Source organism: Seriola dumerili, unplaced genomic scaffold (genome assembly GCF_002260705.1).
Source record: "Seriola dumerili isolate Sdu_G_001 unplaced genomic scaffold, Sdu_1.0 BDQW01000017.1, whole genome shotgun sequence".
In the NCBI taxonomy this organism is placed as follows: domain Eukaryota; kingdom Metazoa; phylum Chordata; class Actinopteri; order Carangiformes; family Carangidae; genus Seriola; species Seriola dumerili.
Genome location: NW_019174272.1, coordinates 9923795 through 9944086, shown reverse-complemented (window position 1 = coordinate 9944086; position 20292 = coordinate 9923795). Strand labels below are relative to the sequence as shown.

The 20292-nt window shown below is 42.5% G+C and overlaps 2 protein-coding genes across 2 annotated transcripts; both read right to left on the bottom strand.

Annotated features, from left to right (window-relative positions):
- Positions 1-734: 734 nt before the first annotated feature.
- On the bottom strand, positions 735-2663 carry bmp10 (bone morphogenetic protein 10). The gene is made up of 2 exons (XM_022758447.1): positions 2218-2663; positions 735-1804 (listed from the first exon to the last, which is right to left on the bottom strand). Exons 1-2 carry the CDS (start codon positions 2615-2617, stop codon positions 735-737), a joined length of 1470 nt encoding a protein of 489 aa, XP_022614168.1. The 5' UTR covers positions 2618-2663.
- Positions 2664-5418: 2755 nt separating this feature from the next.
- Positions 5419-17651, bottom strand: LOC111231273 (rho GTPase-activating protein 25-like). The gene is made up of 11 exons (XM_022758327.1): positions 17313-17651; positions 14458-14660; positions 12922-13009; positions 12446-12559; positions 10887-11091; positions 9608-9740; positions 9416-9489; positions 9064-9185; positions 8427-8581; positions 6799-7340; positions 5419-6162 (listed from the first exon to the last, which is right to left on the bottom strand). Exons 1-11 carry the CDS (start codon positions 17374-17376, stop codon positions 5961-5963), a joined length of 1902 nt encoding a protein of 633 aa, XP_022614048.1. The 5' UTR covers positions 17377-17651; the 3' UTR covers positions 5419-5960.
- Between the last annotated feature and the right edge of the window lie 2641 nt (positions 17652-20292).

Genomic DNA, 20292 nt, shown 5'->3' with positions numbered 1-20292 from the left:
CCTTGTCCTGTTCCACTCCCCTCAATCCCACCACCTCAAAAGATGCCCAGAATGGCATCCAGTTCTCCAAGCCTGAGTGGTGGCAAACATGTTCCTCAATCGCCGACACCTTGCTATCGCTGTAGCTCGGGGGAGTGGAAAAGAGGCATGTGAAGTAGGGAAACAGGGTTGGGGAAGATAACCCTGCCACCGGGACCCCTGCACAGCACCTACGTATCAGGAGGCCGCAGGAGGCGGGAGGTGGGCCGACAGAGTTCATGTCTTGTCAGGTTGCCTCTGGGAGGTCATTTCACTGCACCAGGACACATGAAGCGCTGATTAGTGTTTGCATCGAGTGGGGAGGCCAGAGATAAGTTGAGAGGAAGACAGATGTCAGGGGGAAGTAGAGGGTGGGGGACAGCCGGCCCACTAGTTCCCACCAGGCTGCGCACACAGTAGGATGTGCTTGGTTTGTTCCTTTGGTAAATCTTGTGCCTTTTTACTCTTGTTGGTATCACTATTGTTGACTTTAGATCTGCGGCACATTGTGTGTCCACTGTCCAAATGATGGGGACTGATATTCAACTTCGGCCGTGTAAGATGAAGTACAGTCTCTAACCCTTACACAGATTCCAACAGTCGACCCTCTGTTGAAGACATTCTTGGCTTATCTCCTTGTCCAGCTTATTGTCTTTTCAGTGTCTTTCCTCCTACTGTAAGACTTTACGCAGAGCTCAGCTCTCTCAGAGCATGGACTATCTGCAGCCACACTCAGCCACCACCATGCCTTCAAACTTGTACTTGTAGGTGACCACGCCTGTGTCATCCAGGTACAGCAGGGAGATGGGGTCCAGCTTGGTGGGCACACAACAAGCTCGTGCTGCCTTCTGAGGACTGTTGATGTTGACCAGCGTCTGGACAATGGCATGCTTGGTGGGTGTGACGTGTTTCGTCAGTGGGAAGGAGCAAACGCCAGTGCACTCGAAGGCATCGTAACCAGTGGGTGCCAGGATCCAGCTGTCCCATCCGATGTCTTTGAACTCTACATATAGAGATTGTTTCTTGCAGTGGTTGCCTTTGGCATTGCGACGAATGCGGGACGCTGTGTCGTAGATCAGATTGGAGCGCATCTGGATGAGGTCCTCTTCGTCTGGCTCAGCTTCTTCATCTCCCCCCTCCCTGTGCCTCCCCAGCTCACCCCACAGGCTCGTCCCCAGGTCGTTCTGGAGAACTGTGTTAGAGGTTTCATGGTCAATCATCTCGTTCAGCTCGCGCTTGTCGTCACGGTGATCACTGCTTTGGTCATCAGAGAAAACAATCAGCAGGGGTTTGTGTTTTTCCTCAGGGCTGGTGTCGATCTTCATGTCTCCTTCAGGTGGATCCTTGTCTTTGTTGTCTTCTGTCACACCTTGAACATCATCATTAGTCATACTGGCAATCTGCACTTCCAACCGGTGTGTGGTGCCGTGGTGAGTTTTGCGCCAGCGTTGAACAGCAGCGGTGAGGTCAAAGGCCTCCCAGCCGTTATCGGTGCCATAGACCTGGCGTGAAGCCAACTCCACCAGCTCTATCCGCTCCCCTCCCCCTCTGAATGCGTCTCCCCTCATGCCGTTCCCGTCAGTCATGTTGTCATCCAGGTCATGTGATTCCAGTTCATAGATTGTGACCTTGCGGTCGACACCGGCGTAGAGGTGGCGGTCGGTCTGAACGAGGGTGTAGAGGCGAAGCTCAACCGCTGTGATGCGTTCGTGATCGGGGACTGACACGTTGAAGAGGAGAGGATGGCGCCTCACTCCTCCAACACCCACAACACTGGGAGATGAATCTGGGGAAGAGAAATAAGAAGTCCATGTCAAACCTCTGTACAGATTGTCTTTCTTAATGTCTTCAGAGTCCTGCAATATATCTTAACTCTTTCCAAACCTAAACCTAATGAATATTTGTTCTCATTTTCATCCTTAATTGGGAAACAAAAAACTTCTATTTAAACAGAAAGAACCATTTTCATATGATCATTACCTTGCAAAGCGAAGTAACAAAGAACGGGGTTGTGGCTAAGGCTTGGATTCAATCAATTAAAATCTGGTTGGTATGTGCTTGAAGTCAGTCTACTTTAAAAATGTATGAAAGAAGACCTTCCCCCCAGTTTCACTATTTTTTGGTCTTGCAGGCAAGAGTGTGATGAGTAAAATACAAATAATATTCAGATAAAAATAGTAGAAAATAAGTGAACTGTACCCTCATTTTTGAAGCTGCGGATGATGTTGGCAGATGGCATGGCTGTGTGGTCATTAGCGAAGCGGTTGTAGAGCTCCATCATGTACTCAGGCGGCTCTTCTCGTGCGCTCCCAGGAGGCATCGGAGGACCCGACAGGTTGAAAGTGCGCAGGAACTGTTCCTTCAAGCTCTCCAGCAGGCTCTGCATGTCCACGCTGCCGTCCTGCTCCAGCAGAGACAAATCCACCACCCCTCCGTGCCCGTCTCCCAGCCCTGGAGAGGGGCGATGCCTCTGATGGGTGCCTGAGATTGGGTTGCTCTTGCCACAGAGAGGCCCCTGAAGCAGCAGGGTGGAAAACAGCAAAACCAAAGTCTTGGAGCTGCAGATGGTTCCCGGTTGAGAGACCCAAATGCTCGCCATGGGAAAAACAATGTGCTGTTGTCTATTTAATGCCCTCTGTGGTTGTCTCTGAATGAGCTGATGCAACAATAAGACAAAATGATTGTGATCTCTGGACCTGTTAATCCAAAGGTCAATTTAAGTAGTGTTCAGAAAGCTCTGGTTCCTGGCAGTAGTCAGTCGTGTTGTTGACCCTTGCACTGACCAGTGTGAGCCTCTCTGCAGGAGCGTGTATTCCTGCTGCTCTCCTCCAGATCTCACAGTATTTATTCTCATGCACACCTTTTGATGTCCTTTGTGACAGGGCGGCAGTTCCGGTGACAGGGTGGCCGAGGCTTGTCTTTGTCCGTCCGACTCATCTCTGTTGTGTCCTCTCCTCTGTCAGTCTCTGTCTCTGAGCTCTGCTCTGTTCTTCCCTGCTCTTTCTTTCTGTCCCTTATCTATGATATGGTGGGCTCTGCATTGCTCAGTGCTTATGGTCTCTTTGCTGGTGTGTGTGTGTATGTGTGTGTGTGTGTGTGCGTGCCCTCAACTTTGTGTGATGCACATGTGTTATCTCACAACTTCCTTAATGAGGATTTTGTAAACACTGTCCTGTAGCCTCTTCCTTGTGGAAGCGCTATTTTGTTTGGGTGGGTGCTCCGGGGTTGATATTCTTCATTTGTTTATTTGCTTTGTAAATGGTGGACTTCTGCGAGCAGCTGTCTAGGCTCCATTGAGCATTTCTTTTTGACAAAATACACCAAGGGTCTGTTGATCTTGTTGAATGTAACAGGATATATCTATTCGACAACACTTGTCCAAATGAAATTGAAATGCAATGGGGTGTGAGGCCTTAATGATCCAGAATGAGAGATATGGAGCTCTGGAGTCTTGAGACCATTTCAAGTAGCTCATGATGATGTAGTGGAGTAGCACAAAATAATCATTCATGTTCATTCAACGAAGCAACACTGTTATGTTACGCTAGCTGAAATGTTCTGTGTGCACTTCCTCTTCTGGTAAATGGACAGTGTCTGTGCACAAGAGGCTCCTTAGAAATGCAAGCGCACGTACGATGAGGCACATTCATGAGGGGTAGACAGAACTTTACAGATTAGGGCAGTGGTTCTCAAACATTTACACATCAAGGACCCTAAACTGACACTAATTAGATCACGGACCCCCATGTCATAAGATTTTTGCTTTTAGATGTTTTATGACAGAAAGTGTCTCAAAGCCATGACCAGAGTAGTCACACATTGTGTCATTGTGTTACTTATGGATGGAATTATAGTGAAAATTCCTCTTTTCGCTGGGGACCTCCAGGTAGCCCCTAAAGGACCCCACTACTGGATTAAGGTGTCAGCAACAAGTGAAATGTGACAGCTACAGAAACTGGGTGACTCATGAAGACGCCATCCCACAAGTCATCACTGCATGTACGGATATACTGTACATGGTGACACGGACTGTCGCTGAGATGATGAGAATATCATTGACTTCTCTACATTTTTGAATAACTGTCCGATTCGTCATCTGAACCCTCGTCCCACTACGCAACCATCCTTCATTCCTGAGCTTCTTTGTGTGACCTGCAGATACACTCCTGATTGCGGTGCTGCACAGAGATGGGAAGGAATGAACTTTTTCCTGCCTCTGCCACTCATCTGCCAGGCTGACAGTTGACAGACGTGCTGTTATCTGTCGCTCTGTTAAACTGCTGCCACAACAGACTATCACATCTTCCTGATGGCCGTAAGAAGGCTTGATAATGGCAATGTCCTTTTTGCACACACACACACACACACAGACACACACACACACACACACACACACACACACACACACACACACACACACACACACACACAGACACACACACACACACACACACACAAACACACGATCAGGCCCCACCATATGGTCTCTATTATGGTGTAAGAAATGAGGACTTATGAAGAGGCCAGGGTTGCTATTTTTGAACTCAACCTTCCAACAGAGGATACTTGGTGCTGTTATGTGACATCCAGATTTCATGGTTTTCCTCTTTGATTCATTAATGCTATGATTTTTAAGAATAGAAGCATGTCGAAAACTAACTGCCCAATAAATTTACCATCTGTTTAGCTCTGATTTGGTCACCAACTCCTGAGGGAAAAATCTGGCAGTTAAAAGCTCCTCTGTGGTCATTGGCTAGTTTAGTGGGCAGGAAGCACACAGTTTATTTTGTTTTTTAGTTTTTATTTTTTCTGCTGTGTCTGGAGACGAGGTTGCTGAGAGTGAACCACAAGAGTAAAACTAAAGCAGTGAGCTGAAAGACACTGCGTACCTCATGGCTCCAAGCTGAGGGGACCTGCAGTGTCAGGTGATAACTCTCTGTGGGTTTGTCACTATTACACACAGTCACTCTAGCTTTTGTTAATATGAAAAATATTGATTAGCGCAGCTTTAATTAAACAGTTAAACTGCATTCACTGAGGTGAATAATAGACATATCTGCTTTTTCGCCGTTGCTCTTTAGCGTTGTTCAGTCGATCACACTCAAACATGCCAGCAACTATTAACTAGGTTCACATTATACTTGTCAAACATCAGCATGTCGTGGCTAAATACAGTGTCACAGAGCCACAAGCCTGTCAGTAAAGGCCTGATGTATCGGTTTAACCAACAAGCACACTGTTCACTGCGTCTCTTTCAGGCTCATTGTTTTTTCAATTGTCTTCCGCTCTCTTGGCTTCTTGCTTGACTAAGGTGGTCATCAGTGAAAGGTGCACTGATTGGTCTGTAGATAAAATAATGTATGTTGTGTAAAGATTATCTTATGCATCAACAAAAACCACTTCAGTTTGTGCAGTTTTATTAATTTACCAGAGAAATGACACATCAAATGATCAGCTGATTATTTACTCCATATGACACATAGTACTTGCATCGTCCACCATTAACACTATGCAGTTCAGTTGTCAAGGAGTGCAATCTAAGCTGATGTTGTCCTGCCTCGCGTTTCCATGGCAACTCAATTCTTCCATTTTCAAGTTGCCAAAATAACATTAAAATTTTGCAAAGAAATAATCCCCCAAGTGTGGTGCTTCCTTTTCTGGGAGTCACGATCCAGGAAGTCCATATACAGTGACACCACCTTTCCAAATTTGTTCTGTGTTTGGAGTCTTTATTGCAAATAGTGAAATTAAGACTTTCCTCACAGACACAAACAAGTGAGCCAACAATTCATCTTCAGGACCAAACAGCTCAGATGGAAACAATCCAGTGCCATCCCAGTGGAAGACGATGGTATTTTCCATAACCAGCTCCTGTGAAATTAGTTCTGTTCAGGGTCATAAATCCATATACTCATGAGTCTGATAATGAGTGGGAATGACTGTTAGGTGGGAGCTTGTCTCTTTCCGCCGAGGAACTGCTGAATGTCTCTTTGGAGCTCCTCGTTGCGTCTCTGGGCCTCGTCTCGACTGCGCTCGGCATTTCTCAGGCAGATCTCCAGAGCAGCCACACGGCGGCGCTCTGCCTCCAGAGCAGACTGGAGCTCTGCCAGTGAGGCCTTCAGCTCCTTGTTCTCCTGCTGCAGACTGAAGGAGACAATCAGAGACACAGAGAGTTCAGATACACAGTAAAACTATTAGTCTATCTGGACACAATCTATGTCCTTTTATTGGTCACTGATTAGCAGATGACTCAAGTCCAAAAAGACTAAGTAATATTGAGTCTTAATTTAAATGTCTGAAAATACAGCAGTTGACTGATATTATTTAACCTATTTTCCAAGGTAAATAAACTTGTTTTTTTTCTACTCCTCTTTTTTATTTTTTATTTTTTCAGCCAAAAATGGATGTTGAATGTGTTTCATTTCCTCAGAAGTTCCTGAATATGAACTTTCTTTTTAACCTTTCAGTTGTTTCACTTCAGTCTGGGTGAATTTCATGTTTGAACAGGAGGACTGAATCCTCCTCTTTGAGCTGCAGTGGCTAAAAGTTTTCACAAATTGAACTCTTTCAGGTTGTCAAGCTAAAAATTGCTCCTGAAGATCATTTAGAAGTCAAGTTTTCATCAGACAACACTGATAAAACATTGATTTTATGGTTCCATTTTAATTCATGTTACCTTTAAAGGTCATATCAAAGAATGAGTAGCACATGTGAAGGTTGGTGAGGGTCTGTCAGTTGTTAGTTTTAACCTAGTCACTGTGTCTCCTCGGCTGAACTCACCTGTATCCAAGCGGCTGCTTGTCTTTCTTCGGCTCAGACATGTTGTTGACCTGCTGACCTGAACCCGCCACTGTCAGGGTCTCTGCACTCTTCTGATGGGACAGCACCCGGGCAGGCTGGGACTCACTGTCTGGTTTTTGGGAGCCAGCTGTTGACGAAGCTGTGCTGTCACTTCCTCTTCGGGACATGAGCTTCTCCTCCCCTTCCTTGTTGGTCATCTGAGACCCCCCAAACAACGATCCTGAACCCCGGAGATCCAGGATCTTAAAAATGTCCTCTGAAAACGTCCCGCTCTTCTCCTCCCCGCTCTCCTGGATGCGACTCCACCGGTTGAGAGCCTCGGCCTTTGCTGCCATCCCTGTGAGGGGGCAGTTGAAGCTGGGCAGGGTCTGAGTGCGTTTGCGGGGACTTCCGAGCCAGTCGTCTGTGGACTGCGACACAGGCTCTGGAAGGAGGGTCTGGCTGCAGTTTTCTCTGCCTGGACCTGGACTGTCAGTGTCCTCTTCCTCTTCTGGAGACTCGGACAGAGACGCATCACCCATCTGAGATGAACACATAATGGAAGGAATGGATGAATTACAGACATACATACAATATAGAAGTGTTCATGTGCAGAGGTAGTTTTACAGTCAGAGAGAGAGAAATAAACTTAATTGAAGGAAAGACAAACCAAAAAAAAAAAATCAACTATTTGTCATAAACTATGACTTAATAGTGACATCTTTGAGTTTGGATTTTTCTCTGTTAGTTGTAGGTCCCATATTCTACACTTTTTGTTGTATTTGAAGTGTTGATCCATAAGAAGATATATTTGTGGTTTTAAGAACCAAAAACCATCTCAGTGTAGTTTTACATCTCCTCTCTCAGGCTTTTCTCTGGAGCTCTTGTATCGACAGGTCGGTGAGCCAATCAGAAGAGAGGAGGCTCTCTTCTGACTGGCTCACTGTTTTCTGAGCGATTGACTGAGATTTCAGGTAAACAATCAGAGAAACCAAATCCTGCAAGGTTTGGAGTGCGGGTCCAGGTGGGCGGGGCTTGGGGCATGGCTGAGAGCGGTGACTTATTTTTTGTGACATCACAAATTTACAGAAGTCCTGACGACTGGTTGTAAGTCTCAATTTCTGAATACAGGCTGTGTGCATTTCTCTGTGGACTGAGGGCTTTGATACTTTCACAGTATTAATATAGAACCTAGAGCTGCTTTATGATCAGAGAAGAAAATAGACACTTGAGTATTAAACTGTCAGCATGAGGAAATGGGTGTTTCTGAGATGCTTTGATTGAATCCACATAGTGAAGAAAATCAAAACATGAGTATCTGATGATGGTACAGTATATTCACACAAATTAGTATTTTATGTAGCACTGAGATTACCAGGTACTACTAGTCTCCATGCCAGAGGGTACTAATAGTAATACACATCAGACTGTATATGGATCCAGATGATGGAATTAGCACTTTAACATTGGACACATGGGAATTTCTTCCCACCAACAGAAAGTCTTTTAGATATCCTGATGTTTTTTTCTTTCCACTGACCTCATCCTATATTTTGGTTATGTAATGTCTAACATCAGAATCTGTTTTAAAAACAGGATATTAAAACCCTTCGAGAGGCTCAATGTACCTCTGCAGACTCCCAGCCCACAAAGCTTCTGGGAGTGTTCTTCTGGCTCTCGGCCTTGTTTGATGGAGGGGAGGGGAGCACGTCTTTGGAGAGAGGAAACAGAGCCTCGTGTTGTCTGATCATCACTGTCATCAGCTTCTGGATCTGAGGAGTTGCTGTGAAGAAAAATAAACACAAATGTGAAAAGATTATGATCAAAATGTCTCATCTCTAGCTTCTTATGCAAATTCTTGATTCACTTTTGAAGTTACTGGATTAGTTTTAGATTTCTATTGCACTTTTTTCTTTTGTTATTTTCCGTTATTTTTCATACTTTCATATTGAAGTTTGTGGAATTGATGAAACATGCCTTCCTAAACTGTGTGGACTTGTTTGTTAAAGGCTGTTTTTATTTCACTAAATAAACTGCCCAAAAAAGAGAAGGATGTAGTCATGTCGCAGTATTGCCACATTGTTGCTTAATAAAAATGTCACATATCATTTGGATTCTGTGCAGCCAGAGAAACACAAAATATCAGAAACATAATTCTAAGGTCATAAGATAACACATTTAATCATCTTCTCAGCTCCTCACAGATACATTGTGTGGAGCAACACGTTTGTTATATGTGTTGATCAGTGAGCGGTGTGCTCTCACCCTTCATCACAGTGATGGGGTCTTCTATCAGAGGTTTGAGCAGGTTGATCCCCATCACTGTAGCCAGGTTCTCCACATTCATCTTATTCACACTGGAGTGCTGCTGCACCTCAAACAAAAACCTGAGAAAAAAAAGACATGACAACCATGTTTAAGAGATGTATGCTAGGTATGTGTCAATACTAGAAACTGATCTCAGAGCAGCGTTTACTCAGTGTTTTTCACCAGAGGGACGCTGAAGTGTCTTGCTGAAGGACATTTATGTGAACAATTAGTGAGACATCCTCTCTAACCACAAAGGGCGTCTTCTCTGGAATTTCCCATAATGCTTTGTGCTGCAGCTTCTACTCACCGGCACACATAACTGAGGAGGTTGTAGTTAAGTCTGGGGAGAAGGGCGATTTGTTTCTCCAACTTTTCCCAACCCTGAAGAGGAGCAACAGATTAAAGGACATGTGCACTCAAAATACTAATGCACACACACACACACACGCACGCACGCACGCATATACACATGTCTGCATTTACTCAGATGTGGACAGACCTCTGTGTTGTTGTAGTCCAGCAGGGTAGTGCAGTCCAGGAAGTCCTGGTACTGAGTCCAGGGCACCACGGGCTCTGGCAGCTCCCGCAGGTACAGCTTGAGCAGTGACGCCACCGTGTGGACATCTGTGTCACTGCAGGCAATGACACATCCAATCCACATCCACTTAGAGTTTAACTCACATCTAGACATTGTGTCAGTACAAGGAGCCAGTGTTGGTTGCATGAGTTATCACAGACATGTAGTTTGTTTGATTACATGCTGTATATGGCGACCTTTGAACTGGGCTTAAATCTGATACAATGTTAACTGGATTCTACACATATATACATATGTATCAGGCTGTTACAGTTATAAATCTATTTTTATTAACTTGGGGCTAAATGTTTACTCCAAGTATCAATGAGCTCAGTGTTTTATCAAGTGATTTTCCATTATGATAAGACCTGTGTAAATATTGTATAAAATATTTATATGGTGGGCTGTAGTATAAACAAGGCCTGTTTAAAATTCTAATGTGGTGAAGACAAAGTTCTCTAGGTATTTGTTGTTTGGGCGTGTGGGCCTAGTTTTGTATCAACTGTGTCTGTTGAATTGTCTTGTTTGGATTTGACCAAAATATAGATAGAGGGGAAGACACAAATTCTTGTATCCTCTGTTTTGTTCTTGGCCTGAGATATGAAATAAAACATCTTTCAGCAGCCTTTATTTACATTAGATTACGGACAAAAATTAAATTAAATGGATGTCTTAATCAACAGCACTGTCAGAGGAGCTTGCGATGTTGCGTAACAGAGACGTCCTCCTGTGTGACTGACAGAACAGGATGTGGTGTCGCCTTCAGCTCTGAGCTGATAGAAATTTATCTTCATCTCTCTCATTTGTACTTGCTTTGCAGAAAGAAAAAAAAAAAGCTGATGCTGTTGATTGATTGAGGTTAGGGCATTTTCACCTTATATAGCAGTGACCTTCTTAAGCTCACGCCATGTACCAGCCGGGTTTAAAGAGGATTTAAAATAATTTTGGTCCTTTCAAATTTCCATGAGATGTGTGACTCTGTCAGTGTGATGAATAAACCTCTTTATAACCAATGAACATTCAACATTTGTTGTGTATTTCAGCAATGTGAATAACTCCACTTCATATACAATACATGTCCTGTATACACAAAACCACTTTTACTGCTACTCATCGATACCTGTGTGTGTATTCATGACTATTTGTAATCAACTCATTCACATGGCTCTGGTCTGTGCAGAAGGAACCGTGGGTGTGTTACCTGGGGAAGGAAGGTCTCTCTCCTGCATCAAAGGCGTCTCTGAACTGTTTGACAGCGTTGTCCTGGCCGGGCAGTCGGAAGATGCCCTCCTCATCCAGCCCATGTTCTTTAATGAACTCGACACATTTCTGCACCAAGATTGGTACCATGTGAGGCCCAAAACGCTGCTCATACGTCACAGTATCCATGAGACTTTTTGCAAACACTGCAGAGAGGCATTACATGACATCTTAGACCAGTAATGTATCATTATAATAATCAGTATAATCAGAAAACATTTAACAAAATTCAAATCAACACATTTTTATCACTTTTACATGGTGTTTAAGCCAAGCGGCAATTCATGAAATGAGTGCCAAAACCTGTAGTTCCTTAAATGACCACTAGAGTCTGGCTCCAAAAGAGTCATTCCCCATAGACTGCCATGTTAAAATGTCTAACTTTACAGCAGAAATAAACATCTTTACGACCTGGTACAAAAAACGCTTTTAGCCTCTATAGCTAATTTCTGTATGGGGGTGAATTTATTTTTTAGGCTTAAAGTTATGCATAATTGAGGGCGTGGCCACTTTGAGTGACAGGTGGGTGCCATCACAGTCTGCTAGCTGTCTGCTCAACATCACCTCAGCTCATTTGAGCCACTGAACACGACATTTCGGTCGTGGTTGTGGTGTTGGTGCCTTTTGGAGGATTTTTTCATGCAAATATCAGACAAATAATATGGCTTGTTGTGCAGTTAATTGACTGTTAGCTTAGCTCATTAACTAGCTAATTAGCCAGATACAGGAGGAATTAGCTAGTCTCCAACTATGCCGTAACTGGGAACAATAAATTCTTGGAGCCTTGTCATCACCATAAGGTTGCAAGGAAACCAGCAAAGACTCCAGGAAGTCACTGCTCCTGGCTGAGAAATAGTCCGGCACATGACCCCCTGGAAAAACAGCAGAGTTCTTGTACGTTTGTGTAATATGTTAATGAGCAAGCTTGACTGGTGCTGGAAGGTGGATTTTTTGTTACCTCCGTACAGAGTTTCCCTTCTTTATGCTAAGCTGAGCTAATTGTATCATGGGCATGGTTTCATATTTAACGGATAAACATGAGAGTGGCATCAATTTTGTCATCTAACTCTTGACCTCACAGTGAATAAGCCAGTTATCCAAAACAACACCTTTAAGGGATTTTTTGTCACACTGAGTCATTACATATAGCAGCTACTGCTGTGATGACTCAGCAACAGATGTACATAAAATATTTAAACAGCACCCTTCTCATTCATCACCACGCTGTATGTATTGACATTTCTTCCTATTTGTAACCTAAAAATAAATAGTGTTTGAGAAACCTAAACTCTATTTTCACTGAACTTAATTTCTCATAAAGTTTAGTCCAGTCAAACAAGACAGTTGCATCACACATAGCCTAAGTTTATTTTATGTAAGGTTTTTATCAGTTGATTTCTGTTTTGGGGAATTGACAGGGAAGGAAACATTTGATGAGAGAATGAGGGGGGAAAAGTGAGAGACAAACAGTTTTTATAACATTTGAAAATTTTACTGAACCTCCAGTTGTCGGTACTCCAATGACTCTGCGTAGAGTGCGCACCCACTCCTCCATGTCACTCTGGGAGCTCGCCATGAACACATATGGACATCGCTCTCTGTCTCCGGTTGCACCTGTGAAATGAGTGTTATTGAAAAATTACGTCTTAGTACAAGAAAACCTTGAGATAGATGCCTGTCAGCAAATGTTGAAAATCTGCTAGAAGATTTGCAGAGAAGACTGAGATTGTTATCACTTCTTGGTAGCTTCTCACTTCCTAGCATACAGATAAGTTTTGTCTCATTCAGATGTACAACTGAACGAGACATGCAACAACTGGTAGAGGTTTAAAAACACTGACATACAGGAAATATAGCTAAAGACAGTAACTGATGTATCTCTGCTACACACAAAACCATTTTAGGTGCTGGAATAAATTTTCCATCAAGGTCTTAAGTCAGATTTGTTCCACACTAAAGGGCAATCATCTGCTTACGTGGTATGATCTCGAAGAGGTACTTCCCAGGGTCATCTGAGTTTGGAGGGAGTTCATTAACTTTACTGAACCGTAGCTGGATGACTCCCTGGAGAAAACAGGAAACACACGCATAGAAGAAATGTATTGTGGTGTAATATCAAAACCAAAACAAGTCCTTCATGTCAAAAAACAACCACTAATATTTTCATTAGTGTTTTAATTCATTCATAGACGACCATATGCTGCTATTAATTCTAACAGTACATATAGTCCATGTATTGTGACTGTAGTAAAGGTTTCAGCAGGTTTTTCACTGTGAGTGAACCACAGTTTCTGTCATAGTGGCAAAACTGTGTCACACAGGCTTTTGCAGATGTACAACACACTGTGAGGAGGGCAAGAAAACACTCCCTGCTGATCTTTAATCATTTGGTTTAGAGTCCACTCAGTTTACATTACACCATGTACAGTCAGTGCACTGCAGCCCACTTCTTCTATCCACCATTTTCCACCCACTGTCCCACTCTCTTATGTTTTTACATCTAGGTCAAAAGTAGAAATGACTCTTCGACTTTTGGAGTGATTCCTAATAATTTGAGCCGATCCATCAGGTGGAGGATGTAGAGGACATGTGTTTGTCGTTGTTCAATGTCCCTGAATGAAATTTAATCTAATTTTTTTTTTTTTTTTCATGAACACTCCTCTCCCATCCTGTGCCCCAACCTCTCATTTCTTAACAGGAAGTACATCAGGGGTACGAGAGAAAAAAAGAAGAAATGTAAGAGAAGAGGTGAACAGAAATCAAACTTTTCATATTTTATACTTAGAGAAGCTAAAGCTGACACCATGGGAACGTCATGATCTCATAGTCTCTAGGCTGCCTTTTTGGAGGTTTGCCCACACCTTGCACAAGATGTGAAGAAAGGATCAAGATCTTGTGTTCATCACACACAGACAGATCTGCAGAATGATAACGGAGAGTACAGGGTCCTGGCTGGATGGCTGATGAATGCTACAGCTTTGAGTGTAAACCAGTGGATTAAAAGAGGCCAACAAATAAAGACTTTCAATGCCAGGAGACCTCTCTTTTGTGGCTTCTAACATCATTCATTTTGTTTACAGGAAGTGTGCAATGTTAGCCACACAGCTAGCAAAGTGTTTGTGGTGTTGATTGGAAATGATAAATGATAAAGTTCTTATCAAACTATGAATGATTCCATGGAAATACAAGACATTTCATATAAAAACATTACTTAAAAACTTGTACTTATCTGAGTACTTATGAGCATTATCTGATCACCACTTTATGTTAGTGGTAGACCACCATAGACAAAGTAGACCATCAACATGTAATAAAACAGAAATGATTAAGTAACTGCATGTGCCAAATTCAAAAGGTCATTGTAGCATTTTAATTTTCTAATATGTGGAATTTGTATGAATTTCTTTGGAAGAAATGTGCACTTGTTTTATGCCAACAAAGGACAAAAAAAGAACAACAAGATAACAAATCACAATTAAAATATTTACATATTAAGGGCTAAAATGTCTGACCTGGACAGTGGTCTCCTTGTCATCTTTGTGGTAGGTCAGTGTGCTCCCTCTCAGCACAAAGTAACGCTGCTGCCAGTTCTTGACTAAAGACCTCTGTTGTTTCTTGAGCCAGCCGGCCTTCAGCGGCCTCTCCATGGACCTGGAGGAGCGCGGCGAGCCCGGGCCGGAGCCTCCCTCTCCAGGTATCACACTCTTGGATCGTGCTGCCAAACACCATAAGACATAAGTTGAAAAAAGAAAAATTTCAAGAACAACAATCCCCAACGTGCTGTGTCACATTCGAAGCTATGAAACTTAATATCAGCGCTACTCATTTGCAGCAGAGCACTTCCCCTTTTTGTCATGAATATGCATCAGCCTATCGAGGTCGAGAGACCTGCTCAACATCGTCTATTTTTGTTCCCCACACATTCAGGCTGAAAGGAAACTGCTGGTCAGAGCTGACCGGTTTCCTGTTCACAGTGCCTGAATGCAGCCTTGATTCTTCAACATAAGTAGCACAACTAACAATAAGCTGGAAAGGTCAGAGATCATGTTCTGTGTAGACTTAACTTGAACTGAAACCAACACAAACAAATGCCATCCTATTATTAGTACTCTAAGAATGTCACCCTTGACTGACACTTTTCACCCTTGAGCTCTGTGACTGTGAGAGGCCATGTTGGGAGGATTAATAGTGTGATGAAAGGGCAGAGGCAGAAGTGTACGTGGCCCGGAGAAGACACAGTCAGATGGAGATAGTCTGAGCAACACGCAGGGTGGTAGGACTGCAGAGATAGCTGGAGTGAGATTGAGCCCTGTTGCTCAGTTGTTCTTAAATTCACAGTGTCTTCTTAAGCAAGATGATAGAGGAGAAGAGAAGAAGAAGGGCTGCACTGGGGTAAACAGGAAGCTGCCACATCATTGCCGGAGGGCCGGCGACACTTTGAAGGTCTCCACCTAGCAGCATAAGAAGCCTTTGGTCTAATTTTACTAGCGTTACCCTCCCTTGATTAGAGGGAAAGTTAAAGTGCTGTTGAGGAAACCTGAGCCCACACACAGAGGTCGTTGTCACACCACGCCCTCGACTGACAAACACACTGGTCCTTTAAACTGGCCTCAATTCATGACAAGCCAAGAGTCGCTCACCACCTCAAAGATGTGTTCAATGCTCACCATGAAAAGGAATTTACATTATTAAGGGCAACACTTTCACATCAAGATGGGCACAGTGGAGAGTTTCCCACTGACATACAAGGCATAGATGCTTAGAACTGTGACTTAAAGTTCCTCTCCAGACATGTATTAAACGATATAAAAACACTTTTGCTCTGTTTAACATGGTTTTCCCACATGTGAAAAAAGTGAAAAATAAAAGGAAAACTGGGGCTCTGCTCTGCTTTATTTGTTTGTGTTGTTTGCTAGTATGTAACTGGCAGTGACTGACACAGTGTCAGTGATTGTGCTGATGCAAACTCTTGAAAAAAAGTAAAATTATAATTTCTCCTAAAATTCTCACTATTAATAAAAACTATTCCTTTAATCCTGTGTGAAGCGGTGTATGAAAGCAGTTTACTGCATCATGAAGAATCTGTGTCTTGTTTGTTAAATCAACATTCATTTCTGTACATTGTGACAGGTTTGTGGTTGTCCCTCCAAAATCATATGAAAGGACAGATGCATCACAATTGTGCGCAAATATGTGCTGCACACTTGTCATATACACACCCATATGCAATATACGTAGGCACAGTTACACACAGACAGTGACAAAGTCAAAGCTCTGCAGGAACTGAGCTCTTGCATCAGTTTCCTGCGTCATTCCTGTTCCAGGGGATAAAATTTGTCATCCATCATGGTCCACCAAGCATCTCAAGGTAAAAGCATCAGGTGTGGGTCACCAGCTCTCAGGAAGCGAGAAAGTGAGAGCATGATAGTAACAGCAGCTGATATTCAGTCAACACGAAGCAGATAAAATAAATGCCCTGCAGGCTGCTACTTCCTTCCACACTGCTAGTGCTGAACAGCCAGTACCACAGATTGTAAAGATGATTAGAGCTGGAGCAAACATGATGCGCACTGTGAACAATAGCAGGACTGTTCTGTGGAGAGTTTATCCAGTCACTGCTTGTGTGCAAACCTCTTTTATCACCTGTTGTGCCATCCCAGCATGACAGGAAACAAGGCATGTTACTGCACTGATTCCACCTTATGCAAACACTGGTGAGCATAGTATTAATAAGTCTAGACTGCTGTGCAGTCACCTTAAAATACATGACTGCACAGCAGTTTGCATGCACACACACAAAGGTTGGTCAATGTCTTATTTCAACCACTGGGAGTGACTTTAAAAAAAAAAAAAGGACTTAAATGTCAAACTACATCATAGCAGTATATTGTTCATTCTATATCAGAGGACAGTGATTTGTGTCCAAAAATAAAAAGGTCTGAAAATAACGTTGGTTATAATCACCAGTAGTTAAGAAACCACCATCGTGCTCAAAACCATACCGAGAAAGCACAGTGCAGAGAAATCATTAATTATTATCTATAATTATTATTAAAAAATTTAGTGTGGTGGTGCCTCAGTTATAAACACAATGAACTTACAAATGAAAATACAATGAAAATACAATGAAAATACAAAAACATTATATTCTTGAAGAAAAGGAGACACAAAGATTACACCAAAGTACATTGCTATGGATGTTTCCTCTGTACCATCACTTGTGGTTTATCTTACTATTAGTCAGTTCACATCGCTTTAGGTGACAGCATCAGATAAATTACCAAAGTGTAAAGTGCTTTAAAATGTGAAGTATGAGGGCACTGCATCCACAGTGCAGACAGTGAATGCAGCACGGTCACCGGCTTACCTATCCGAGCTGTCTCAGCCTTGAAGGTGCTGAAGTCCCAGTTGCGAGGTAGTTTGAGAGACATTGTCCTTAACTCATAACACAGGTCAGTGGTTCATTTCACACATACAGCCCACCGGAGCATGTACACACACACTCAAACACACACACAAGCACACACATTGACGCACACTCACACACACATGGAAACTGGAGATATCGCAGATCACACTTCCTACTTCCTGTGTGTTAATTTTTCTTCTTCTTTTTTTCAGCCCTTCAAAACCTGTCGCCTCATGTTGCCTTTACTTCCATGTTCATACTTGTTCTGAGTGCTGTGTAAATGCCTTCTAGGCTGATTCACTAAAAGCTCTCCAGGGCTTAATGTAGTGGGGACTTTTCAGATGACTGTTCACTGGTGTCACACAAAAAAACGGGTGTCTTCAAAACGGAAATGGTTTTCACCTCTTGGTTTATACTCCTTCAGAGAGGATGTTGCCTCACGGTTTGAGCTCCATGGGACAGGAGGCTGCAGCAGGACAGTCAGTATTTATAAAGGTGTATTTCTAAGCTCGAGGGATCATGCGCTGACTCCTGGTTGTAATATCTCTCCATCTTTTAAGAAATAAATTATTATAAAATGTGTCAGTAGGTGTAAAGATCAGCTGTGCATCTTTTTCAAAATGAGGAAGAAGACCGAGAGGGAAGAAGCCAGTCACACACAGCCAACCACATGATTCTTTTTTTTTTAATTTTTTATATATATATCTTTAATTTTCTCTGAACCAAGGCGAAGCACATTTCAGCATCAAAGGGTACCACTTTGTTTTGTACAACTCAACACAAACCATTGCACAGTTTAGGAATGATATACTGAAATCATACAGGTTTTTCTATAACAACAAAACAAATTGTCCACAGAGGGGAGCCTACACAGGATGTGGGACAGTCACAACTCCCATACATTCCTTGTAAGAGGGTCCTGGCTGGGCAGGATTTACAACAGCAAAGTGGCACTGTGTTGATTAAAAATGGCACAGAGGGGTTTCCTGAGCGCCACGAAACAAAAAAACAAAAGCACTGATAGTTTTATATTTATCCCTCATGTGAGCAAACCTCAATTTTAGGGGCACTGGAATGTATCAAACAGCAGTTACAAAGGGTCAAACCTTTTCTGCTCAGATGCAGCATCAGTATTACACTTAAAAAGCCAACCGCACAAGCTCCAGCTCTCTCTAGTGGCTGTGTGTAACACCAGACAGAGAAATGGCAGTACAGAGCTGCGGGGGGGGGGACAAAAACCTCAAAGATCAAACCATTACAGAGGCGGTGAAGCATGAGAAATGTGAGATATCTTACGACTGCTGAGACATCAGTCCTCACAGACTTCTCAGGAAACTTCCTGTCTATTCAAAAGGAGACGATGCAACACGGCGCTACAAGTATCCGCAGCATTGCTTCAACTTGCTTCACTGCGACACAGAAGTTGGTTCACACAACAGCTATCAGGGAATAGCCTAGAAAACACCCAAGTGCACTAAAGTCACAGCAAGAAAAGACGGAGAAAATAGTTTTCTGCTATCTTGATGTTTTTTACTATGATAATAATAATAATACTTATTTACTCCTCTAACCAAGAATACTAAAGAACACTCAACATATCTCTAAACATTTTTTTAAATGTACAATATCTTAGCTTTGAAAAGGTCTGATTTGCTTACAGTAAATAAAATAAATATTGTAAGAAAGATCTAGTTAAGACTGGTTGGATATCATACTAGTTAAAAACAGAGACGAGAATGGAATCACATCAGTGAAGAAATGAATGGAATGACATTCAGATGCAAAAAGAAAACAACATGTAAAGCCATGCTTGGTTCATAGAGTGGTTTATACCGTCTGAAAAAATAATGATGTCAACTCCTTTAAACTGATTGTCATAATGGAGCAAAAGCAAATTCTGGGTTACCAAAAATGTAAGTCCTTTGCTTAAAAATATATACTTATATTTTTAATGATTCAGATTCTGATGAGAGGAAATTGAAGGTGGCAAGTGGTTTCCAAGCTGACCCTGGTGAGTTTTTATATGATGACCATATGGAGACACATAGATCCCAACCTTCACATCCCTGCTACACTGACACTGGTTCTCCTCGAACACTGAACACAGAAACAGTTGTCTGGGTTACATTAACGTTTACAGTGCTTCACTCGACCTCCAGAGTTCGTTTGGCTTCACTGACAAGGAGAAATAAATTCTTTTATCTGATTGGATAGAAACAAAATGGAGAACGTGCACAAATGAGATGAGGTGATTAGAGGATGTTAGGATGATTACAGCCAAAGCTTTGTCTAATCAGAGTTGGACTCGCGTACAGTGGATGTACTTTAGTGTTTGCTGCAGCGCCTAAGCCTCTGTATAGCACCCTCACCCTAATTTTCTCCATAGCAACCCATTAACTTGTAATTAATCACCATTTGCAGATTTACTTAAATTAACAATCTGAGCCTTTTGGAATCTGTTGGAAACTGGAGGTGAATTTCCTCTCCACTTACTGTTTACGGTTTGAGTTCAAAAGGCTCAATCAACAGTTCAAATTATATTGATATTCCCAATAAAAAGGATAAAAACATTTTTAACTCAGACTAAAATAACAAAGCAGACTGTGTTGGCACTTTTAAAGGAGTATTCCAACATAAAGTTGTGGACATGCAAGAGACAGAATTGTCAAAATTGGAGCAGAGGTCGAGATAACCTGATTTTTTGTGGATACTACATTTCCCATAATGCATCTCAACAATTAACTTTTTTTTCTTTTCTTTTTTTTTTTTTTAAATTTGACCCTCCTCATAAAGGCCCAACCTATTTGAAATTCCACAACCCAGTTTGTATTGCCGTCTTTCAGGTAAAATTTCAAGCTCAGTCGTAATGACATCACTATGACATCATCGGGGTTATTTTCCCAGACAGTCTGAGTAGTACTGATGTTTAGGGGTAAGA